The sequence below is a fragment of the Eulemur rufifrons genome, chromosome 9 (assembly GCF_041146395.1).
Source record: "Eulemur rufifrons isolate Redbay chromosome 9, OSU_ERuf_1, whole genome shotgun sequence".
Lineage (NCBI taxonomy): Eukaryota > Metazoa > Chordata > Mammalia > Primates > Lemuridae > Eulemur > Eulemur rufifrons.
Genome location: NC_090991.1, coordinates 15312582 through 15337574, shown reverse-complemented (window position 1 = coordinate 15337574; position 24993 = coordinate 15312582). Strand labels below are relative to the sequence as shown.

The following is a 24993-nucleotide window of genomic DNA, read 5'->3' as shown; positions in this document are numbered from 1 at the left end:
GACTATTAAGTTGCCAGTGCTAATAAATGCCCCAAGCCAGTTTGGACTGAGTTTGTCACTTGCAACAGAATTTGGGCTAGGGGACAATCCTTTGAGACTCACCTTCATCTTCTCTATGAAATGCTTACAAGCCCTCCCGCCTGAGCCGGTCTCTCAGCAGTGTGTGCCCTGGTGCCTGAACTACTTGCACTGGGATGTGTTTCTGTCCGCCAGCTCAGCTTACCCAGCTGAGGACCATGTGGCCTAGGTCCGTGTGACGCTTCTTTTTTCCCAGCCTGCACAGGCCATCAGTGAGAGTGAGTCTGCAGTGCAGCTACTGGGGAACCCTGGGTAAGAGCCCTGCCTCCTTCCTTCTGGGGACGAGACAAAGATGCAATACAAGGCCCCTGGTTGTCTTCTAGAGGCCTTCTTCCTTTCCTAATATCCACAAGGAGACCATGTTGGCAAACACATATTGCTTTATTTAGTGTTTCTCTGGATTGCAGAAGTGTCAGCAGTGAGCTGAGACCCCTGGAGGGCACAGAGGCAGGTGGGCAGCTCTCAGGCCCTCTAGGGGCAGAGGTGGGGGAAGCAGCAGAAAGAGGTGGTGCTCTTGCAGCGCCTCCCAAGGCCAGCCCCTTCCCCAGGCTCCCAGGCCAGGGAGGGGTCAGGGGCCGGTAAAGGCTCCACATCCTTGAATGGGGCCAAAGTGTGAGGGCAGGGTGTTTGTCATCCTAAGGCATGGACTCAGGCAGAAGTGCTCCTCCCACCTGGTGGCCCCCGTGGGTGATTGCTGGTCAGGGAGCCAGATGCACACGTAAGATATGACCTGTGTTTTTATGGGGCTCCCTGTCCCTGGGAGTGGCAGTGAAGCACGCTGAGGACAGGGCTGCAGTCCCGGTTTTACCGCTGCCTTCTGTATGAACCTGGGCAAGTCCCCTCGTTGGGCGTCTGTCTTCTGCGCTATAACATCAGGAGGCTGCACTAGGTGATCTCTCAGGGTCTTCCAAGTTCTATGGCCTAAGACCCCCTTCTCCACTCCAGCTTGCCCTCAGACTGGGATGATGATACGAAAAGGGCATTCTTAAGGCAGGAAGAAGGGGGCAGGCAAGGGTGGTCTCAGCCCCCATGTGGAGGCCAGAGTGGGCTGCAAAAGGTGCAGGTGGGTGGGCAGGCAGCAGACAGACAGACAGAAAGACAAGGTACTAAGGGAATGAGGAGAGGGTGGCCTGGCCAGGGAAGAGCGCACCAGAGCCCAGCCCACCCAACCTCTCCTCTACATTCCTTGCCCTGTTGGAGTCACGGAAAACACATCCAGTGTGTCTTGGGGTGGGAAAATGGCTTTTCTAAAAAATAGTTTCCTATAAAGCATCAAAAAATCTCAGAAAAAACCTCGGCAAAAGTTCCCTTCTCTCAAATATTTGGCATTGGCAGCTGGGCCGGCATGGTTTGCTCTGGCCCCAGCTTTCCTATTGCTGTGGCCCGGCCTGGCCCACTCCTGGGGTAGCTCCCTGGCCCCTGCTACTCCTCAAGAGAGGGGTGGGCAGGAGGCAGGAGTTTACAGGTGGGCTTTGAGGTGTCCCTGGGTCCCTGTCTGGAAGCTTGAGTCTTTGGTAATTGGGAAGGGGGGGAGGAGATAAGCAAAGCATTGGGAGTTGGGACGGGGTCCAGTGGCGCCTTCATCACCGAGAATTCAGCCGTGGGGCCACCTGTGAGGGCAGAGAGAGAAGCCCACGTGGTGAGGGGGAAGCAGACAGAGGTGCTCCGGGTACCTGCACTCTGGGTTGGATACAGGCAGTAGCAGGCCGGGGCCTTGTGGCCCCCATCCTGGAGACTGATCCTGCTCCAATAGGAATGTTTGCTGCCCTGCCAGAGTGGGCCTCTCCACCCACCTGGCACACTCCCAATCACTCTGGATCGTCCCCTTGCTGCCATCTTTGTGACCCTCTGCACTGTGGGGCTCAAACGACCCCTCACAGGTGGGCATTGGGAGGAAGAGGGTGGTATGGTGCCCTCTGGATTAAGACCCACGGATGGGGTGCCCAGGCTCCAGCCTGGCCCCACTCACCACAGCCAGGTGCCCGTTCTTGGCCTTGGTGATGAGCAGCTCCGAGCCGGGTGTGAAGTCGATGATGCCATCCCTGCCGGGCCCCCCTGCAAACGTGATGCTGGAGGGAAAGGAGTGCATGAGGACTTCTTCACAGAGACCGATCCCCAAGGTGGGTCCCCGCCCTGTCCCCACATGGCCCACTGGCCCACCTGCCTCACCTGCCCTGGTTGATGTTGATGTTGTTTACACAGTCGGCGCTGAGGGCCATCTTGGTCAGTGTCTCAATCACGTGGTCACTCTGCAGCACCACATCCCCCTGGGGGGGACCCAGACAGGAAGAGGATGGGTCAGGCCCTGCCCAGAGCTAGAGGACCCCCACCCACCTCCCAGGCCCCAAGGGGCACCTTCTGCTTATTGTCCTCACGCTGCACGTGGAGCACAAATAGGCTGTCACTCAGGCTGCTGACAGAGATTCCTGAGGGGCGAGGGCAGAGGTCAAAGATCAAGAGTCAGAGCAGGGCCCACCATGCTCCCCATGCAGCCCTGGACTCCGGCTGACCAGTCAGGTTGGCGTAGTCAATCCTCTGCTTGACTTTGGCGTCCTCCACAATGACCACGGCGTTGGGCGTGAGCAGCAGCTGCCGGGAGCGAGGCTTGTAGCCCTTGCGGTCGTATTTCACCACAGGCACGGCATACTGGGGACAGAGCGCAGGCTGAAGGGGCTCCAGGGGTGACCTCCTCATCCTCTGCCTGTGCCCTCACCCGCTTCCAGCCCCGGGGCAGCAGAACTCCGCTGGAGTGAGAGCTGCAGGTGGGGTCTCACCTGGATGGGCTCAGAGCCCAGGGCCTGCAGCACTCTGGGGTTGATCTCGTCTGCACCTGCGACCCAAATGGGCGGGGGAGTCAGAGGAGGGAGCAGCACCACAGGGAAGGTTGGCGTGCTGGGAAGTCAGGGGCTCACCGAGCCGCGTGCTGATGAAGAGCCTGGGGACACTCTGGGGGTAATTATCCTTCTTGCCCTTGAAGATCTCACTGGCCACCGCCTTTTGCTGCAGCTGAGGAGACAAGGGGAGTGGGGAGAATGTCGTGAGGGGTGGGCACCATCACAGGAGCTGAGACAGCCGCCCTCACCGGCTCTCTGGTCCCAGCAACAGGAGAGCCAGTACTCAAAGCTGCCACCGATTATCTGAGCTGGGAGGTCCTTCAGCACCATCCAACACTGAGCTGGCAAATACAAGGCACATCAACCAGCAGTGCCAGTCTCTCTAACTGTGGTGGACATCACCAATCGATCGGGGTGAAGATGCAGCCTTTTCAACACGGGGTTTGGGGTAGTCTCTACCAATCAATCGCAAGATGAACCCTATTTGCCACCCAAAATCTACTCCAGCTTCCACTTCCTATACTAGGCCCAAGAGAGGCTGGCATCCAATTGAAGTCGCACGGTAAACAGGGTAACATACTCCCCAGGCAGCACCCTTTGTGCCACGCCTGTGCTCCCCCACCCCACTGCCTAGACCCCACCCCACCGCCCAGACCCCACCCCACCGGTCTCCTGCTCTCCGTACCTGCTGCTTCCACTCGGGGCTGATGCTGCGGCAGTACTTCCACACCATGTTCTTCACGCACAGCTCCCGCAGGAGCTCCGAGGCCTGAGGGGAGGAGCGAGGTCAGAGCACCTAGGCAGCCTGGCCCCTTCCCTCTGAAGACATCAAATACGCACCCACCCCTAGGCCTCTGGTTAACACCTGGACAACACTTCCATTCCTGAGTTGTTTCTCTCAGGAGAACGCATTCTCCGCGGCGGCCCAGCTCCAGTACCCGCGACACACCCCTGCACTGCCCTTCCGGCCACATGATACTCAGACCCCTCTGCCGAGTGCCTTGCTGGTCCCTAACTCAGCAGGGAGGGCCCACAGACCTCACGCAGGGCAGGTGGGGGCGTGGGCCAGGACGTGTCCAGGATATTCCGGGGCAGCTGCTGGCGCAGGTTAAGCAAAAAAGAGGTGCGCACATGGTCCAGGAAGAAGGCATTCTCAGGGCAATGGGGGGCATGGCGCAGGATGAAGCCACGGATGAGCCTGGGGGTGGGAGGCAGGACAGGGTTGGGGGTGAGAAGCCTGGCAATGAACCCCCCCCCCCAGCCCCCCTGCTCTGCAGCCCCCTCACGGAGCCTGAGCGCTCACCGCCGGATGGTCTGTGCCGCCCACTTCCTTTTGGCTGCCCTCCTCCGGCCCAGCGTTCCCCGCCACCATGACTGGATGCAGATGGCTGTGGGGACCACAGATGGCTGAGCTCTATCTCCTCGTCACATGGCCCACCCTAGTCTCTGACCCCACCCCACCTGAAGACCCGTGGGCCCCGCACCTGATCGCTTCACCCCGAGGAATTTCTGCCGCCAGTGAAAGCCCCTCCAGGCGGCCTGGATCTTCGTGGCTGTGGTTGGGAAAGAAAGTCACTGGCCAGAGCTCAGGGAGCCAGCAGGGAGCCTGGCACTGGCCGAGCTCAGTGAGTGACAGGAATGAGGGAGTGGCTGAACAAGCCATCCAGTGAGAGGGTGAATGAGTCAAAGGAGAGTGAATGAAAGAGAGCAAATGAATGTGGGAATGTGCCCAGAGTTTGCCTCCAGCAGGCAGGCAGGATGGCGGGGGTGGGGCTCAGGCTAGAGCTGGCAAGGAGGAGGGGAGCTGAACATGGGCCAGTGGACTTCCTGGAGGAGCCCCAAAGCAGCGCCTTCTTCCTGCTTTCCTGAGTGGACCCCCAGTGGGACAGGAAGGGTGGGTCTCTCTCACCCAGGCTCTGCCGCCGGACCTCCAGGGCATCCTCCGTGGCAAACAGGGTCTTGGGGAAGCGGATGAAGATCTTGGTCCTGAGGGCAGCAGTGATCAGCCCTGGGTTGCCACCCCCGTTTCCCCAGATAGCAGGCATGGGCACCACTCACCTGCCCATCTTGTACTCTTCTGGCTTGTAGCCCAGGTGTCTGATTAGCACAGCCACCCCATCTTGGGGCCGACCTGACCATGTGGGCCATGTCTCTGGGCACAGCGACTTGTACCTGGGACAGGAGAAGCAAGAATGTACCCAGCCCCCACCTCAGCCAGCACCCTTCTCTGGGGGCCCAGATCAGCTTTTCCTGGGCACCTGCTGGGTGGTCCCCATTGACTTGCTCACAGCTCACAGAAAGCCCTGAGGTTGCTCTGTCACTGACCCCATTTTAAAGATGATACTGGCCAGGCACAGTGGCTCACGCCTGTAATCCTAGCACTCTGGGAGGCTGAGGCTGGAGGATTCTTTGAACTCAGGAGTTCAAGACCGGCCTGAGCAAGAGCGAGACCCCATCTCTACTAAGAATAGAAAAAATTAGCTGGGCAACTAAAAATAGAAAAAATTAGCCAGGTATGGTGGCGCATGCCTATAGTCCCAGCTACTTGGGAGGCTGAGGCAGGAGGATCCCTTGAGCCCAGGAGTTTGAGGTTGCTGTGAGCTAGGCTGATGCCACTGCACTCTAGCCCTGGCAACAGAGTGAGACTCTGTCCCAAGATAAATAAATAAAATAAAATAAAATAGGACTAAGAGCTGAGTTTGGTGGCACCTGACTGCAATCCCAGCTACTTGGGAGGCTGTGGGGGGAGGATCGCTCCCCAGGAGTTTCTGGACCAGCAACACAACTGAGAACCAGTCTCAAAAAAATAAAAATTAAAAATAAATAAATAAAAATAAATTTGAAAAATTAAAATGGGGTGGAGAATCCTTGTCCTCCCCCGTGGGACTTAGGAGGCCCCTACCCTCCCACTCTCCTCCCCTGGAGGGGTGCCGGGCGCCCCACCTCTGCAGGAAAGCTTCGTATTTGCGGCGATAGGCAAAGCCGGCTCTGCGCACCCGCAGGTTCTCCATCAGCCCCAGATACTTCACCTGGTGGCGGATCAGCACCTCATCAAAGCGGCCTGGGGGAGGGGTAACGGGGTGGTCAGCAGGCTTAGCTGACAGCTGGCTCTGCAGGGGAGGCCCAGCCCCCAAGCCCCATGGGGCGGGAGGGGCTACCGGGCTGTTTGGAGTCATTAGGCTTGATGCAGCGGATGTAGGCGGGCTCCTTAGACTTCAGGATCTCCACCAGCTGCAGAAGGCTCATCTTGAACTGGGTGGCCACCTGGCAAGCCAAGGGGGAATGTTAGGTTGGCCGGAGCAGGGCTGAAGCCACTGACCCCTGCACCGGCACCCCCCCACCCCCACCCCAGCTGTTGACCCGTCAGCAGCCCCTGGCCTCTGCTGGGCCCTTACTTCCTCCCACACCCCACCCTCACAACAGAGGAGGGGCCAGACTCCGCCCTGCATCCTGGGCTGGGCTAGAGACCTCAGCTTAGGAACCTCACTCAGGCCTAAAAATCCTGCTGAGGTCTCTCGGCAACCTCAATCCTACATCTCCCTTTAGCAACCACTCTTTTTCTTTCTAGAACTTCAGGGATACATTCCTAAGCAGTGCGTCCTACGCTACGCATTCAACCATTATCTCTGTACATTGCTTTGCAGGGCCTTCAAGGATCTCGGGCCCGTGGGCAAAGATTTTGTCTCCTTGGCAAAAATTTGCAATCCCTGTGGTCCCATTAATAATAGGGGTGTACGCCTGGGGGTTCTGGGAGCACCAAGAAGGGACAACTAATCCAGTCTGTGGGGCAGGGAGCATTAGGAAAGGCCTTCTGGAAATGACCTTTGGTGAGATTTAAAGGATAAGCAAGAAATGGCCAGAAGGAAGAGAGGAGAGAAAGGCATTCCAGGTAGGAGAGGCTGAGCGAAGGCTTGATGTACACAGGGAGCTCTGAGCCATGTAAGAATCAAGGCAGAGAGTAAAAAAGTGAGGTTAGAGAGACAGGCAAAGGCAGTATCATGGGAGGGTCACACGGGGGAGACTGGGTTTTAGCCTGAGGGAACTAGGGAGCCAATGAAGAATCTGTAGTAAGAGAGTGACAGAAACAGACGTGCACTTTGGAATATCTCCACAGCAGATGTGTGGAGGATGGGCCAGCAGGGGCAGGTGGGAATCCGGGAGACCAGGGAGGAGGCCAGGGAGGAGGCCGGCTAGCTCAGAGGAGAGATAACAAGGCCGAGCCGGAGCAGGGCTTGCAGGGAAGGAGCTGAGAAGTACTCAGGCAATAGCCACAGGCAAGATCCAGCAGTTGGATGAGGGAGACAGGGGAGAGTGAAGAACCACGGATGATGCCCAGGTTTCTGACCTGGGGGATTGTAGTGGGTGATCCCTGTCTTGAGTTAGTGACACAGAAGGAGAAAGCCTGGGAGGGGGTGTTGCTGGGCAACCAAGGGCCCACTGGTTACAGACCAGTGAGTCTGGGGTGCCTGGGGGCCCCTGGGGGGAGATTACTAGATACTCAAATCTGTGGCTTGCTGTCAAGGCCTGGGCAGGAGTGGGCATGCAAGCGTCCTCAGCAGGGAGACACTGAGGCCAGGAGGATGAGGGTGCTCAGGGAGAGGGTGAGGAGGGCAGGGTCCCAGGGAGCCAGAGCCTGGGCAACACGCCTTCGTGCCCTCCCTGGTGAACATGTGTCAGCCTGCACCAGTCTGGCATCCATGTCCCTGCTGACCTACTGACCTTGCTCTTCCTGGGGCTGCCCTGACCCTCCTCTTCCAAGCCCAACAGCCAGACCTCACGGGAGCTCTCCCTGCATCTGGCACCGCTGGGCACACCTGCCCTTCCCAGCCCCTCTGCTCAATGGTGTTGCTCTCCTGCAGACCTCCTGGCCTTTTCTGGGCTCTCCGTGCGTCTGTGTTGGGCTCTCCTGCTGCCCACAGCGCCCTCCCACAGGTCCATCTGACAAGCACATAACTCATTCCCAAGTTATCCCAAATGTTTCGTCCTCCAGGGAGCCTTCCCTGACCCCCTCACTCCTTCCACTCCCTCAGGCAGTTTGCTGCTCCCTCTTCTAAGTTTCCAAAGCACTCTGCACACATTTCTGTGAGTGCACCTACTCATTTTCGTATCCTCAGTGCTTAGCAATGTCTGCTACAAATGTCTGCTGAGTGGGTGGACACGCGAAAGCACCCACGCAGACAGGTGTGTACACATGGATGCCCTTAGAGACACAGGCACACGCACACGGGCCCACACAGCCCCCTGCAGACACACACAGCTGTGCACACAGGCACCTACAAACACACACACTCAAACACACACTGCCAGCTCCCGGGATCACGCAGGCACTCGTTCATGCTCGGACCCACACGCGTCCCCCTGGGTCCCACGTCCTCTGTACCGTCTCCGGCCGCTTCTTGTCACTGAGCTCGCTCCGGTCGAAGCACTGGCTCATGATGGGATTCTGGGAGCTGCACATGGTCTGTGCGGGCAGAGCAGGGGTCAGGGTGGGAGCCCGGGGGCAGGCGGGGCAGGTTCCTGTGCAGAGCTGTGCACTCCCCCAGCCCCCATCCTGAGCCCCCCCGACCCCCGTGTCCTCCTCACTTCCTTCAGGTTCCGGAAGAGAAGGTCATTGTTTTTATCCAGAAACCCTGGGGGCGGGGGGAGAGCAGATGTGAGGTGAGGGAGGGCTCCCCCTCCTTGGCCCTGTGGGACCCCGTCCCAGGATCCTCACCTGTCACGCTGTAGGTCACCTCTCCAGCATAGTGCAGGAGGCGAAACTCCCCTCGGCCCAGAGATTTCCTGGTTGGTTGGTCAGCCAGCTTGTGCCTGGGGGTGATGGGGAGAGGAAGCTACAGACTGCTGACCTGAGCTGTGCCCTCTGCCTGCTGCAGGGGCCTCCTGAGCTGGTTCCTGCTCCGGAGGGCCGTCCTGCAACCCGCCTGCCATGGGGCATGCAAGGTGGGGCCAGCAGCCCCCTGCACAGAGGAGGGCACTGAGGCTCAAGGAGGTTAATGGCCTCGCCCAGGGTCACAGAGTGCCAGTACTAGGACCTCGGCCTCTGGACTGCCAAGGCTGGAAGGGCAGAGGGCTACTGTCATTGCCTCTGGCCGCTGTAGGACTGCTCAGAAAATGGTGAGCTGCCCACTCCATTTTCAGAACGGAATCCACCCTAAGAGAACACTTAAGTCTTAAGTACGTTAAACCCTTTAGCTCATTTACTACTTTTAAGAACTATCCCAAGCAACTAACCAGAGATACAGACAAAGATTTAAGGCATAGAGATGTCTGTGGCAGCCTTGTTAATTGCAGCAGAAACCTGGGGGCCCCCGAAGGCTTGGTGAGAACCCTGGAGTACCCGAGGGTTAGAGCCATCGGAGGAAGTGTTTTCAGGAAAACTTTCTGTTTGATGATACAACACTATCCTGAGCCTTATACACAATAAGTTCTCGACTGTGAAAAAAAAATGTATAGAAAAAGGCAGGAAGGAAATGCCTGACATTGTTAACAGGGATGACCTCTGGGTGACAGGATTACAAGTGGCTTTTGCACGCATTCCAACTTTTATCTAATGAGCAATGTCATTTTTGCAATCAGAAACAAGTTTTTTTTTTTTTTTTTTTTGAGACAGAGTCTCACTCTGTTGCCCAGGCTAGAGTGAGTGCCATGGTGTCAGCCTAGCTCACAGCAACCTCAAACTCCTGAGCTCAAGCGATCCTCCTGTCTCAGCCTCCCGAGTAGCTGGGACTACAGGCATGCGCCACCATGCCCGGCTAATTTTTTCTATATATATTTTTAGCTGTCCATATAATTTCTTTCTATTATTTTTAGTAGAGGTGGGGTCTCGCTCTTGCTCAGGCTGGTCTCGAACTCCTGAGCTCAAACGATCCGCCCACCTCGGCCTCCCAGAGTGCTAGGATTACAGGCGTGAGAGAAACAAGTTTTTATCATACTAATAAGCAGGGCTCAGGCCCTCAGGCTTTGGCATTTGGCAGCCCTGGGACTGAGCGCCAGCCCTGCCACCTAGATGTGAGATAACTTTGGGCAAATGCCTTCGCCTCTTTGAGTCTCAGTAAAATGGAAAGAACACCAAGAACACCTGCGGAAAGAGTCACTGCAGGTTAAGCGATGATGTGCATAAAATATGCAGAACCACTTGGACAGAGGTGCTTGTTTCTACCTCTCCTTACATTAGGAGATTCCTTAAGTAAAAACAAAATTCCAAATAAGGGAGCTAAAAAATCTTAGCAAGTTTCATTTTCAAAAAAGCATGAGAAGGAAGCCATGCTACTGGCTTCTTACTTTCTGGATGCACAAGAGCCGCACTTACCTTAGCACCTCCCCTGGTCACCTCCTTGTGGCTGGTGTTTTGTGATTGTGGATGGCCCCCGCCCTCCACAGGCTCTGCCCCACGTGCGTCCCCACCCCGAGCAGCCCTGCAGCCCACTCACGTCAGGAAGTGCGGATGGTACTTGATTGTGTCCTCCAGCTTTTCCAGGAAGGTCAGATCTGTGGCCTCCCCAGGGCGAAGACACTCCTCATCCTGGGGGTGTGGCACGGGGGAGGGATGTATGGGGGGGCCAAGAGCAGAGAAGATTGGGGCACCGTGCAGGAAGGCTCCCACAGACAGCTTCCAGCCTGGGCCAGCTCCTCACCCCACCCTCCACACACAGCCCTGCCCTGTCCCTGCTCATCCCCAAACTCTGGCCCTCTGTGGACCAGCCTGGAGAGAAAGGGGATGGATGGGGGGACATCCTCCCAGCCAGCCCCCAGCCCGAGGTCTTGGAGGAGCCGAGGACTCACCAAAATGGAGATGATGCCCTTGAACTTCTCCTCCACCAGGTCACAGATGATCTTATTGTTGAAATACTGAACAGGCTCCCACTGAGGGGGAAAAGGGAGGGGAGGCATCATCGTGGGGTCTTAGTACCTTCTCCTGGAGGTCCCCAATGCCTGGGCTCCCTGTGGTACGTAGGGGGCACCCGCAGGCTTGCACGCACCGCGATGCCCTCTGCCTCGTATTCCTCCTGCTCCGACTTGAGCGTCAGCTCGATGAAGAGTTGCTGCAGCTTCTCGTTGCAGTAATTGATGCAGAATTGCTCAAAGCTGTGCAGGAAAGAGAAAAGCCCACGGTAGCTCAAGGGGACACAGAGCAGGAGAGGGAAAAGACACGACGAGGCCCCTGAGCAGATAAGGTAAGAACACAGAGCAGGACCCAGGCTGGCTGGGGGAGTCATTGGGCAGGAATGATTGAGGCTGGGGGACAGAAGAGAGGGACCAGGACAGCGGGGACAGGAGGAGAGACAGGCAGGGGATAAAGGTGGCACTGACCTGTTATGCTGAAACACTTCAAAGCCATAAATGTCCAGGAGCCCAAGAACAGTGGTGCTCCGCCAGCTGGGGCTCTCAGCGTCCTAGGGCCAGCCATAACCGAGAGCGTGGGTCCCACTGTTCACCACCCCCTGCTCCAGCCCCCGGCCTCCCTGGACCGCCGTTCCTGCTAGCTTTGGGAACAGCATGGACCGAGCCTCACCTTGGAGGCCAGTGACCTATTGATCTTCCCGACCAGCCAGGTAAAAGTGCGACTGTATACGGCCTTTGCAAGAGCGTCTCGTGCATACGCAGCCTGTTCCAGGTTCAGTGGGCTCAGGAGCTGTCAGCGTAGGATGCGACAAGGAGATGAATGCCACAGACAGTTATGCATCGCACGTCCCCTTCTGGCTCAGGCAGAAGGGCAGGAGACTGTGACCACTCTGCCCTCCCAGCTCCAGTGAGCCCGGGGGATGTGAGGTGGCGCTGGTAGAGGGATGCCAGGGGAGCACTGAGCAACCACACCAGAGAGAAGGTGGCATAGGGACAAGAGGCCTCATTCTCGAAGTGAGAGTCTGGTTCCAGCCTGACTCTGTCATTCTTCCTGTGTGACCCTGGCCAGCTTGCTGTGCCTCTCTGAGCCCCCCAGGGAAGGGGGAATGATGGGAGCAGGAGGGCTGCCTTGGAACACGTGGTGCCCCACCAGCTGGGGAGGCAAAGGCTCGGGCTCACCTCTTCGCCCTTGGCAATGATCTTCCTGTGTGTCAGGGCTTCCCGCAACGTTGAGCCTTCCACTCCGAGGAGCTGCCAAGGGTGGGGCATGGGTGTGGTGAGGGTGCAACCCCCTTGCCCCTGCCACCCTGCCCCTTGTCCTCCGCCCACCCCACTCACCCTGGTCAGGTACTTGAGCTGGTTCTCAGTGGTGACCTGGGCATTGCTCTCCTCATCGGCAGCAAAGTGGATGTTGCCCAAATGTAGGACGCTGGCCACTATGCTCAGCAGGTCCTAGGGGAGCAGGTGGGGACAGGTAAGGGGGACCCAGAGCCCCAAGAGCTGGATGGTGAGATGAGCAGGGAGCAAGTGAAGTGTTTGAGAGGAGGAGGGGGCCAGAAGTGGAAATGGGTTTTAAAAGTAAAAGGAAGCCCGGGTGTGGGTGGTGGCTCATGCCTGTAATCCTAGCACTCTGGGAGGCCAATGCAGGGGGATCGCTTGAGCTCAGGAGTCCGAGACCAGCCTGAGCAGGAGCGAGACCCCGTCTCTACTACAAATAGAAAGAAATTAGCTAGACAACTAAAAATATATAGAAAAAATTAGCGGGGCATGGTGGCGCATGCCGTAGTCCCAGCTACTTGAGAGGCTGAGGCAGGAGGATCGCTTGAGCCCAGGAGTTTGAAGTTGCTGTGAGCTGTGATGATGCCACAGCACTCTAGCCCGGGCAACAGAGTGAGACTCTGTCTCAAATAATAATAATAATAAAATTAAAAAAATAAATAAAAGTAAAATGAGACCTTTGGGGTGTGACAGGAGAAAAGGGAGGGTCCCCAGAAGAGGCCTCACCTCCACTTCGTCCTCAGTGAAGTCGATGACCGTCAGAGCCTTCCTGACAACCTTCCAGTCACTCTTGTCATTGATGGAGGAGACTTTGGCACACTGGCCCTGGAGGAAGGGCACAGCTGGGTTGCCAGCCCTGGCACCGGGCCCCCTCGGTGGCACCTGCCCTACCTGCCAGCCACTCACCTTCACCAGGTACAGGTAGCTCTGGGGGTTCCGTTCCAAGCCCAGCCTGCGCAGCATCTCCTCCTCTCCCCCCTCCAGAAGCTGGTAGAAGACGTGGAAGTTCCGCTCCCCGTGATTCTGGTGCACCACTCGAGACTTCTCCAGGAGGTAACTGAGGATGTGGCCACCCACGGGGGCGCCCTGTGGGCAGGGCACAGGGATTGCTCACGGGCTGGGGAATAGAGCCCATCTTCCCCTTTCTCTCCTCTGCGCTCCTGGGCTCGGGAGTCGGCCAGAACTTGGCTCTAATTCCAGCCCTTCTACTAGCTATGTGGGCTCAGGCATGATACCCCCTCTGGCCTCAGTTTCTTAATCTAAGAAATGGGGAGATTCAACTCCATCTACTTGGCATCTCCATGTGGGGGCCTGACAGACATCTCAAACTCAACAGGCCTGAAACTGAACTCCTCATCTTCCCCCTCCTCAAATGAGCTCTGTTAGTGTCTTCCCACCTTGGTCAATGTGACTACATCCTTCTAATCCTTCAGGCCAAGAAGGTGGCAGTCCTCCTGGAAGCCTCCTTTTCTTCCGTCCTGTCCCCTACATCCAATCAGACACCCAATCCTGCTGCCTTAACTTCCAAAACATCCAGAATCCAATCACTGCCACCACACCGCTCTGAGCCCGTCACCTGTCACCTGCATTATTACATCAGCCCCTTAACCGGTTTCCTGGCTTGGCCTGGCTCCCCTGCCATCTATTGCCAACAGAGCAGCAAGAGTGATCTTTTTAAGAGGAGAGTCAGATCACAACACACTTCTGTTCAAAACCCTCCAGTGACTCCCCTTCTACTCAGAGTTAAAAAAAAAAAAAAAGTTCTTGCAAAGACCCAAAAGCACCTGTACCATCTGGCCTCACCTTCCCCAGACCCTTACTCTTTTCTTCCTTTTTTTAAAAATTTTTTTTAGGAGGGAAGTTCAGTTTCCTTTTTTTTTTTTTTTTTTTTTTTTTGAGACAGAGTCACTCGGGCTAGAGTGCCGTGGCATCAGCTTAGCTCACAGCAACCTCAAACTCCTGGGCTCAAGCAATCCTTCTGCCTCAGCCTCCTGAGTAGCTGGGACTATAGGCATGTGCCACCATGTCTGGCTAATTTTTCTATATATTTTTAGTTGTCTAGCTAATTTCTTTCTATTTTTAGTAGAGACAGGGTCTCGCTCTTGCTCAGGCTGGTCTCGGACTCCTGAGCTCAAGCGATCCTCCCGCCTTGGCCTCCCAGAGTGCTAAGGAAAAAAAAGAAATGAAAGTAGGGACGTTACTACTGACCTTACAAAAATAATAAAAAACTTATAAGAGGCCGGGCTCAGTGGCTCATGCCTGTAATCCCAGCACCCGGCCCCCCTTGCTCTTTTCTCTGGCCACTGTTTGCTGTCCTTGAACGCATCAAGTGGCACCCCACCTCAGGGCCCTTGCACTGGCTACCCCTGCTGCCTGGACTGTCTCCCCCGGGGTATGTGCATGGCTTTGGCTTGCTTCTCTGTCTGCCATAAGCCTTTACTGAAATGCCACCTTCTCAGTGACGCCTACCCTATCTGCCTTATTTAAAATTGCAATTGCCCCCCAGCCTTTACTTTACTTTATTTTCTGCCATGGCCTGAATTATTATTTTTCAGTTTATTGTCTGTCACCTCGGGAGGCAGGATTTCTGTCTGCTTCACTGCCGTACCACCAGTGCCTAGAACAGTGCCTGGCACATAGCAGGTGCTCAACACACACTGAGCCTGCTGAATGGGAGCGCGCGTCCCCCCCCCCCCCCGCCACACCCACAGGTACCTTGAAGTCAAACTGCACATCCATGTACTTCCCAAACCTGCTGGAGTTATCGTTCCGGAGGGTTTTGGCGTTTCCAAAGGCCTAGGAGTGGATGGCGGTATGAGGGATGCCTGGCATTCCCTCCCGGCCCCTCTGTCCCCTCAGATGCTGCTGTCCCCTCACCTCCAGCACCGGGTTGCTCTGCAGCAGCCGGTCCCGCACAGCACCCCCCCGCTCGGGGGCTGGGCAGGTCTCTGCATAGAACTGCAGCAGCCGCTTGGTGGCCTCCGTCTTGCCCGCCCCGCTCTCCCCGGAGATCATCACGGCCTGGTCCCGGCGCTCCGTGCGCAGTGCGCGGTACACGGTGTCGGCCACTGCGAACCTGAGGCAGAGGCTCAGCAGGGAGTTGGGGGGGGGAGGGCCCATTGGCTGCAGGTGGCAGAGTCCCACAGGTGGGACTGGGGGGGGGGCACTTCCATAGGTGGTTGGAGTTCCCTTGTGGGGGCTCACCCTGGAGGGTAGGGATGGGGGGTCCCTGGTAGGTGTGGATCAAGGGAGATCCTTCACCATTCAGGAGGGGCCACACTCAGATGGAGAACTGACAGGGTCACTGACAGGTGGGGGTCTTGGAGGTCACTTAGGTGGAGGCTGGGATCACTCACAGGTAGGGTTGGGAGGTCTTTGTAGGTCGGGGTCAGGGGTTGGGGGGCCATGCCCAGGTACAGTTGGGCAATAAGTCATGGGTGTGAGGGGAAGAGGAACTGGGGCTCCCACCCACATGGAGCTGAGAGATTGTGGGACTCCTCACAGATGTGAACACGGACTCACCCAAGTGGGAGGTCAGGGGTCATGTTAGAGTGAGGGTCAGGTGGGGCCATCTCAGACAGAGATGGGGGAGTCACTCTTGGAGGGGCTGGGGGCCACTCACAGGTGGGGTGGCACTTTGTAGAAGCTGACGCCACGGTAACGCTCCATATGCTGCTGGCTGTAAATCTGTAGGTCGCGGTAGGGGTTGACAGAGACCAGGACTGGGCCAATGTAGGTCTGGGGGTTAGGGGAGGAGGGTCAAAAGTTTGTCCCAGAGGCCCCTGGTACCTCAGCATACCCCTCGGCCCCATGTCTGTGACCCCCAGCACGCCTGGCCCTCTCGCCACTTAGTCCTCACGTAAATGAGGTTCTCCCGGAACCGCCGCCGCAGGTTCTCGATGAAGGCTGCCTCACTGGTGAAGTTCTCCAGCAGCACGAAATCCTGTACCCCCACCCGGTCACGGGCGGTCAGTGCACTCTCCATGGTCACCCGCACCCCGTCACTGCCCAGAGCCTGCAGAAAACGGGCCACGGAAGAGGGTCAGAGCCAGCAGGGTAAGGTAAGGCCACTATTCTTCCTCCCCTATGCCTGCAGGACTGACATGTGGCACGGGGCCGGGACACGAGACACAGAACATGCTGGGTACAGAGAGCCTGGGTCTCGGTACGCCGGCACATGGACACTGAGGACACAGGTACACAGAATAGAGACCGCATGAGGCACATGGGACCTGGACACAAGATTCTGGAGCCTACAGGACCCAGAGGACATGCGGACACAGCCGCAGAATCCAGGGAGGCACTGGTTTTGTGTGGAGAAGGGGGGGGGTCAGCAGAAGGAACACCTTGGAGTAGCAGAAAGAATGCTCTGTTGATCTTGGACAAATCCCCTCCTCTCTCTGGGTTGCTTCCTCCTCAAGGAGGAGGAGTTGCTAGACCAGGTGATCTCAGGCCTCTTAGCTCTGGGCCACGTGTGACAGGTGCTTTGGAGGACAAATGTCTCGGGGTGAATTCTGCAGGCAGGGTGGGGCCAGCTCTCCCACCGCCACCGCCCCAAATCTCCAGGTTTATTTAGGGTGTTTAGCACCAAGGAAGAGGCCACCCCCAGACTACAGAAAAGGGATTCCCCCAGAGGGCCTCCCACCCCAGCTGGGCTCAACACCCACTCCAGAAGGGGGTGGCCCTCTCCCCCGCAGTTGGGGCCACTCCCTCCCCTCCAGCTGCTGGGCTCCCCGGACACCATCGCCCCTGAGAGTCCTGAGAAGCCTCAAGGGGTGGGGGTTTTACCACAGAAAGCCCAGCTGCCTCCCGGTCCTGTAGGCTCAGCCCCGCAATCAGAGCTGAGATTCCCTCTTCAAAAAGGGTCTGGGGGCTCTAGAAAATTGACACTAAAAGTGTCGAGGGTCAGAGAGGAACAAAGTGGTGGTGGTAGTGGCGGGGTGTGGATCCCATAGAGGCCACGAGGTATCCTCTGACCACAGATGGTCCCGAATCTCTGGCCTGGGGCACCCCTCCGGGCTGGTCCCTCACCGCCCCCCCCAACCCCGCCCCAAAGCTGCTGCCAAATCAGGCCGCAGTCCCCGCCCCCGTGTCCTCGGGTGAGGGGTCTTGGTGTTTTCAGCAGTCCCCAGGAACTAATCGCCCAGCCCAGGGTCCGCGCGTCCCCGCGGCCCTCCCCTCCTCGGCCTCCTCCCCCTGCAACTTTCCGGGACGTTTTTCCACCCGAAATTCCTGGGCCGCGCCCGCTTCCTGGCAGGGCCAAGGCGACGCCGCGAGGCAGGGAGGGACACCCAGGACCCCAGCCCTGCCCGCCACCCTGGCTCACCGACGCCCGGTAGCGCATCCTGCCGGACCGGCCTGGCGCCCCGCTCCGCTGCCCGCGCTCTCGGTCCGGGGCTCGGCGGTGGCGGCTGCGGCGGCGTCAGCGAGGGAGGGGCCGACCCGCCCCCCGCACCGCCCCCTCCGCAGGCCTCCGAAGCGCGGGACTCCCTGACCTCCCCCGCCTCCCTCGGGGCCAGGACTCTGGGTCCCTCTCCAGCTGGTGGGGGTGGGGAAGGGGCTTAAGGGGGCCCTTGGGCCGGGGGTGGGCGGGGGCGGGGCTCCCCGCCGGGCTGGGCTCGGCCTGAGTCAGGTTTTCCTGGAGGGACGTCGTTGGTTCCAGGGTGGAGCCCGGAACCCGCGCGGCCGCCGCGTCTATACCGACCCGGAACCCACTTCCGGGCTGGTGTCTACACTACTCGGCCAGGCCAGGCGCGGGACAGGGGCTGAGGCCGGTGGATCCCAGAGGAAGAAGGATTTCCCTCCCCGCCCCCCAACCTCGAGTCCCGGGAAAGTTAAAAATAGAACGAAATGTCCAAATACGGCCGGCGCGCCAGGGCGGGCGGGCGGAGCCTCGGTGCAAGACACTGTCCACCCCCATACACACTCTGGGGGACGGGCCCCGACACTTTAAGTCCCCCAAAAATCTCTTTAGGTTTCTTTGTCAGCACGGAGCGCGCGCCCCAGGAACAGGGACGGCCACATGGTGCCCTTGCCGAGCGCACCTGAAGGTCTCAGTTTCCCATCTGGAAATTTGCATACGACCTACGGCATATGGGGCCAACACCCTTCTTTCCCATCTCCGACACCCCACTCGAGCCTCTGTGCCCCAGGGCCTCCTCCCCTCTCTGTTTCCTCTGGAGGGCGCTCCCCTCTCTTATCCCTCTGGATCCCTCCACACCCTTTGCCCAGGACGCCCTCCCTCTCCCCAAACCAGCCTCCAGCAGCCCCACCCTCGCTGGGCTCCCTGGACGCACCAGCCTCCTTTGGCCTGGGGGCGAACTCTAGCTCGGATCCCACTGCTGGTGGGGATGGTGATGTCTAGTGCTTGCTTGCAAAAGGCTTGGCTTTTTCTTACTAGCAGCATGACTGAGCAAGTCACTTAACTTTTCAGAGCCTGTTCTTCATCCTTAAAATGTGGCTGATACTTGCGTAAAAGTGTGGGCTGGGTAGCCTAAGATAACGCGCTGAGGCACCTCCCAGGCCCTCTGTAAACACCTGTCCCTCTCCCTTTCTCCCCCTCCCTTCTCTCCGCCAGACACTCATTCCACACGTGCTCCCAGGCAGACCTACTAAGAGCCTGGCCCAGGGTCAGGCGGGTCCCACGTCTCATCTAGTAGGGAAAGCCCCTCAGGCAGGCGTGTCTGCCAGTTACATAGAGCTCTAAGGCACTTTACCTGTCCCCCACTAAACAGATAAGGAACAGGAGGCACAGGAAGGTGGATACTGACTTGTCCCAGCGGGCAAAAGGCAGAGCTGGGACCCAAAGCCCCAGCGCCTCGGACAAGGGCTCCCCGGGGAGGGGTGAGGCCGCGGCAGGTGCGGGCTTGCATCCTCGCGGGGAAGGCTCATTACTTCAAGTACAACAGCCTGGCCGGAGCCGCGGCCCGGGGGACCCCGCGGGGGGGGGGCGCCAGCTGGGAGATGGGGTCCTCTGGAGGGGGCGAGGGGACTGGGTATGGCAGCGCGCAGCTGAGAGACTGGCGGGAGCGGAGAGAGGGTGTGTCAAACGCCGCGGGCAGGAGCGGGCTCACGGCGGGGGGGCATCCTTTGCGGTGCCCCCAGGTTTAAAACCCCGGAGGGACCCGGGAGGGGACCCAGCCCAGCCCGCCCAGGAAAGAGGAGAGCCTTAGAAGACTGGGGGCGGAGGGTCCCAAGAGCCCCTACCAGGAGCTCGGCTTTCTCCCCACCCCCTGCGGTGGGGGCACCGGGCTCCGGCTCCAGCCAGTCGGGGCGGCGGGGAGGGGCTGGAGGGCCGGGCTTCGCGGCCGCAGTGCCCGCCCCGCCGCCGCCGCCCCGCCCGCCGCCGCGTCAAGCGGCTGGAATGAGGGGAATCCGCGTGCGGAGGGGTCCGGCCGGCTTCCCCCCATCCCGAGCCGCGCCGCCGCATTCCCGGGATGCTCGCTGGCGCCCCCGCAGCCACCGCCCGGCGGCGGAAGGAAGGGGCGTGTCCGCCGCCGGCGGGCCTGAGGGCCGGCCACAGCCCCCAGCACCCCCAGGCCTGCCCCGCCTCACTGCACGGAAGCGCGAGCCCGAGGGCAGGGAACAGAGAGTGTGAGGACTAAGGCTGCAGCGCCCGGCGCGTCCAGCGTTCTCAGCGCTTTCTTACGTTACTCCCTTCAATGCCCCCAGCCAAGCCACGAGGTCTGTGTTATTAATCCATTTTAGAAGGGGAAACTGAAGCTGGGCAGTTGAAGTGACTTGTTCAAGGTCTCAGGACCAGTGAAAGGAGAAGTGGGACTGGAACCCAGCAAGCCTACTACTCACTACTTCTGCAGGGCTAGCCTGACCTCCTAGCCTCTCTGTGTGGTTAACAGGGCTACTCTGGCAGGCTGTGATCAGTGATCCAGTGATCCTCAGTGATCCAGTACAAGCCCCCTCCTTGTTGTGTGATTCTGTAGATGTGTTGGCCTTAGGGGTAGCAGATAAGGAGTGGGCCATGGCTTCTGGCGCCTCCAGCATGGCCCTGGGCCTAAGGGCTGGCTGAAGGTTAGGGTACAGCCATGGCCCCTGAGTGATCCGGTACTTATTTCCCAAGGCTGCCTCTGGGTCTCCTTCCACCTGGGGAGGTGTTTACTGGAACCACTGGGGATGGAGCAGCCCAGCAGACCTGGGTCATCCAGTGCCCTTCAGCTAGTGTAGGCCAGGTGCCTCCAAGCCTGACCTCTGGGGGCAGTGGGAAGCCTCAAATGTTCTCCCAGCGTGGGATCATAGCCTCTTGGGGTAACAGAAAGGCAACCACAGCCTGTCTCAATGACAGCTAGCTGCCCCACCAAGGACTGTTACAGGCTTCAGGGAATTGTTATGAAGGGAAATGAGGAGGGGAAGGTGGGGACTGAGGGTCTCTACCCTGATTGTTCACAGTGCCCCAATCAAGGGATGTACATTCTGGCTCTAGAACCGTGGGCCTTTGGCCTGCCAGACACCTCTGCCTGGGGTTCTAGCAAAAGTAAACAGAGCCCCTGGCCCCCTAACCTATTCTCCTCGTTCAGTGTACTTTATGTAGAGAGGAGGGTGATGTTTGCAGCTGGTCATCACAGCCTAGCATTAAAAGTCCTGCTCTTGGCCGGGCGCGGTGGCTCACGCCTGTAATCCTAGCACTCTGGGAGGCCGAGGTGGGCGGATCGTTTGAGCTCAGGAGTTCGAGACCAGCCTGAGCAAGAGCGAGACCCCATCTCTACTAAAAATAGAAAGAAATGATATGGACAGCTAAAAATATATATAGAAAAAATTAGCCGGGCATGGTGGTGCATGCCTGTAGTCCCAGCTACTCGGGAGGCTGAGACAGGAGGATCACTTGAGCTCAGGAGTTTGAGGTTGCTGTGAGCTAGGCTGACGCCACGGCACTCACTCTAGCCTGGGCAACAGAGTGAGACTCTGTCTCAAAAAAAAAAAAAAAGTCCTGCTCTCCTCCCTCCACTTGTCACTCTAAGCCATCAGGACTTGCTGAACCTCACCTCTGCTCTTCTGTCACTGCTCCTTTCCTGGACCAAGACAGCAACCTCCTGACTGGCCTCCTCACCTTCCTGCTACCAATCCATTTCCCACAGCCTTTGCAAATCAAATGAATTAACATCTCAGGTTGGCCATCATGGTGGCTCATGCCTGTAATCCTAGCACTCTGGGAGACCAGCCTGAGCAAGAGTGAGAACTCGACTCTACTAAAAATAGAAAAATCAGCCAGGCATCAGGGTGCATGCCTATAGTGCCAGCTATTCGGGAGGCTGAGGCAGGAGGATTGCTTGAGCCCAGGAGTCTGAGGTTGCTGTGAGCTAGGCTAACAACACAAGCACTCTACTCAGGGCAACAGAGTGAGACAATGTCTCAAAATAAATAAATAAATAACATGTCAGGCTAATAGAGTGAAGGTTAATAGGGCACCCTCCATATGCCAGGCCTGTGATTCGCACTCACTGCTTCTTGTCAGGACCCTGCAAATAGGCTCCTGCAGCCTCCACTGTCCTCAGTTTACCCCACTGCTCCTGCATTCCAGTGCCACTGCACAGGTGGCCCTCTCCTGTCCCCATCCCTCCCCTACCATACAGCCAGGAGGAGCCTCTTGCACCCTGCCACCAGCCACCCCACGTGGTTCCCTAAGCTTCTGTGCCTTTTGCACCCGCAGCTTCCTTGGCCCAGTGCACTCTTCCTCCCCACCTCACGGATTCTTACTGATCCTTGGAGACTCTGTTGAGGGATCACCTCCTCCAGAACCCCTTCCTCATTCTCCTGAACACGCAGCCTCTCCTTATCCCACTCAGTACTAATCGCCTGTTTCGTTGTTGGTCTTTCCCAGGAGACTGTTCCCACGCCAGGCATACAACCAGCTAGGCACACAGTAGGGGCTCAGTAACCCCCTGTGGATGCCTCCTGGATGAATGAATGAATCTCAGAGCCGGGGAGTATAAGCCCGCCGGAGCGTGCCGGAGTGAACAAGGCCTTGGGCCAGCCATTCATTCTCCCATTCATCTCGGAGCCCCTCACCCGTCGCACTCACACGCGCCGAGGCACACAGGGGCCACTGGGTGGCTGGGCCCCAGGGGCGGAGAACGGGAAGAGGCGGCGCTCGGACGGCTTCTCCGGAACCCAGAGGCAGAACTGGGCAGCGGGAGGGGCCCAAAGGGCGCGCAGGGTGCCTGGATCCCGCCACCCAAGCCGCTCTTCACCGCCGTCACGTTACCCGCAAGTAATCTAAGTCCCCACCAGGCTGAGTCTCTGCACCTCCCGCTCCTCGGACCGCTTACGGGCCGGGCTGGGTGATCCTCGGCCCCAGCGGTCCCTGGCCGGCGACCCCCGCCTCCCTCACGGTAGCTCCGGGCCCGGCTTGGCGCCCTGCCGCCGGCTCTTTCCCCCAACCCGCCGGCCAGCGGAGGCCTCCCAGGGCCACGCGGCCGCTGCCCGCCCCGCGCCTGTGTCCCGTGTACCCACCGGCTCGGCTCTTCGGGAGCGTGGGCGGGGGCCGGGCTGGGCGGCGTGGCGGGCTCGGGAGTCCGCGGCCGGGACACACTCTCCCCGCCCAGGGCCCGCTAGGGGCCGGGCTGCCGCCTGTCGTCATCCCGGGCAGGGCCCAGACCCGGGCACGCGCGCGCGCACCCCCGGCCCCGCCCCGCCCCAGCCGGCCTTGGCCCAGGCTCCCGCCTTGGCCCGCGTCCGCCCAGACTTGGTGCGGCACAGTCCCCAACCAGTTCCCGGGACTAGGCGCGCCACAGCCACACACAAATACACACGCGCGCGCGCGCGCACACTCTCCCGAAGACCCGGCCTATTCACTGCAGTGCTGGTGGGTGGGTGCGCCTGATGGAGTTCTCCCTTCTCATCCTAGGGCCCTTCTGCATCTCCAGAGCAAAACAGACCTTCCCCCGGCCTGCCAGGCAGGGCAGTTCTTCCCCATTTCTAACTACCGCTTCCCTTCACCCACCTCCCACACCCACGCTACTGCTCTGAGTCGTGGGGCAGTCCCAGTTCCGCGGACCAGACAGGAAAGGGGTAGGGATATTAACTGAGCCCGTACTATGCGCCTGGAGATTGACATGCACTAGTTCTTTGTCCTCAGAGCAGCCCTGTCGCCGGCTTGTGCCCAGTTCATAGCCCAGCCCACTGAGGTTCAGGGAGTTGGAGAAAACATTCCAATCCAGACCCCAGCTTTGAAAAATCCTGCTTCTAGTGGCCCTTAAACCCTTGCTCCTTCCTTCCACTTGCCCTTCGTGTCTAGTCTGTTCCTGTTCCCAAGGATCAGAACCCCTCCTCACTGCTCACCTCTTTCCAGAGAGATTTGCTTAGAGGGGGCCACCAAGCCCCAGGGAGACACTGCCACCCTTCCTCCCAGCCCAGAGCATCCCGGCTTACAAGCTTGCAGGGCCTGTGGGGATGAACCACGCGGATGATCTCCCCCGTGGGTATCAGCTCCACTTGTAGCGCCATTCCTGCAGAGAGCCAGTGTGCTGAGCACTGGGGCCTGTGTGCAAAGCTGTCTGCCTGCCCGCTGGCTCTGGCCGCTCCGGAGCCAGGAATCTATGGTCTATCGATGGGATGGCCACTTGGTTCTGCTTCAACTCCAGCCCCAGGGGATGTGGCTGGTCCAGCTCCTCAGGACACAGCTGGAGCAATCCAGGTCTGATTGGGAGGCCTCTTGGCCCGGAGGGTTGGGGCAGGAAGAGGAGGAGCTGAGGGATGGAGGAAATGCCTGTTGTCCCAGGTAACCAAGGAGCTGATGCAGCCACTCATGGGGGACCCTGGGCTCCAGGTCAAAGGGTAGGAAGCCTTTCCCCTTACCCTTTATGGCTGGGCCTCTCCTGTCGCCCACTCTCTGGTATCAGCTAGAGAGCATAGTGACCACTCCCCAAACCAGAAGGCACATCCTCCTCTAATCCAAGAGGATTCCTGGATCGGCACTGCCTCTCCTGCACATCCCCTGAACTTGGCTGCCTCCCACAGCGGCAGGTGAGCCCCTTGAGTTTTAAAGGCCAGGGCTGCTGAGGGCTGGTCATGCCAGGCAGAGGGAGTTGTCAGGAGAGGCAGGAGGCCCCTGTCCTACCCTCCTCCAGAGCCTCGAACACTTGGGGAGTTAGTTCCTGGGCTCCTTGGGTATGGGCAACCTCTAGCCCTGTTTGCTCCTTACATTCAACTGTATTCCCATGTGCTCCCCCACCCTTAATGTTCCTGTTTTCTATATTGTTGCTAAATCACAGCTGACACTTTCCTGGCCTGAGACTGAGCCTTCTGGTCTCCAGCCATTCCTCATAGGAAGTGAGGATGGGGAAACAGACCTTTCCAGAGGTAGAGGCTGGCATGGGAGGGGCTGGAGTCCAGGGGGCCTGTGCTGGTAGTGACAGTCCTAGGGGCAGGGACCTCCTCCCAGGCACCCTTCCCTTCCCTGTCCACGGCTTCCTCCGCCCCGGAAAGGCCAGCAAAGCTTCCTTCCTTCCTCCGGGAAGCACATCTATCCAGGGCAGGCTCATCCCCTTTGGCCACACAATGGCCCTTATCAGTCATGGAGCCAGGCGCAGAGACCCAGCGCACACCAAGTCTCACATATTTCCTGTTTCCACCCAGCGGGTCGGGGTGGGCCCAGAGCAGCCATATCCTGACTGGGGCCAAGAGGACTGAGAGCACTCCCCCTTCCCCTTTCCGCCTCTCAATCACCGCTGGGCTCACCCCTCCCGGGCGAGGAAGGGGCCTGCAACAGGAGGCAGGGGCAGGGGTGTGTGAGGAAGGAGAGAGGTAAGCACGTGGAGGAAAAACAGGGCACCCCTGAAATGGAGCCCTGTGGCTACATTAATCAGAGTGGAGAGGTGGGCATCGTGTTTTTTTCAATTGTTCTCTCACAATAATCTTGTGAATGAATAGGTACATCATTTGCATCTTACGGACAACTGAGACTCTTATGTGGGTGGATCTAGACCTCATTCCTGTATTTCTGGTCTTG

The 24993-nt window shown here is 58.6% G+C and overlaps 1 protein-coding gene across 4 annotated transcripts; it reads right to left on the bottom strand.

Annotated features, from left to right (window-relative positions):
* Positions 1 to 1598: 1598 nt before the first annotated feature.
* MYO1C (myosin IC) lies at positions 1599 to 23644 on the bottom strand. 4 transcript variants are annotated; one of them, XM_069482178.1, is made up of 32 exons: positions 23415 to 23644; positions 15892 to 16047; positions 15655 to 15770; positions 14910 to 15108; positions 14748 to 14828; positions 12939 to 13118; positions 12759 to 12857; positions 12093 to 12206; positions 11934 to 12005; positions 11425 to 11544; positions 11223 to 11305; positions 10892 to 10997; positions 10695 to 10775; positions 10343 to 10434; positions 8626 to 8720; positions 8496 to 8542; positions 8293 to 8373; positions 6071 to 6176; positions 5856 to 5973; positions 4971 to 5084; positions 4822 to 4898; positions 4397 to 4465; positions 4216 to 4300; positions 3951 to 4110; positions 3598 to 3681; positions 2991 to 3084; positions 2853 to 2908; positions 2589 to 2724; positions 2434 to 2504; positions 2248 to 2345; positions 2048 to 2147; positions 1599 to 1688 (listed from the first exon to the last, which is right to left on the bottom strand). In XM_069482178.1, the coding sequence occupies exons 1-32, from the start codon at positions 23487 to 23489 to the stop codon at positions 1662 to 1664; spliced, it is 3192 nt and encodes a 1063-aa protein (XP_069338279.1). In that variant the 5' UTR covers positions 23490 to 23644; the 3' UTR covers positions 1599 to 1661. The 4 variants fall into 4 exon arrangements, with proteins under 4 accessions (XP_069338279.1, XP_069338281.1, XP_069338280.1 ...); XM_069482180.1 differs by lacking the exon at positions 23415 to 23644 and adding an exon at positions 22497 to 22581; XM_069482179.1 differs by lacking the exon at positions 23415 to 23644 and adding an exon at positions 17359 to 17437.
* Between the last annotated feature and the right edge of the window lie 1349 nt (positions 23645 to 24993).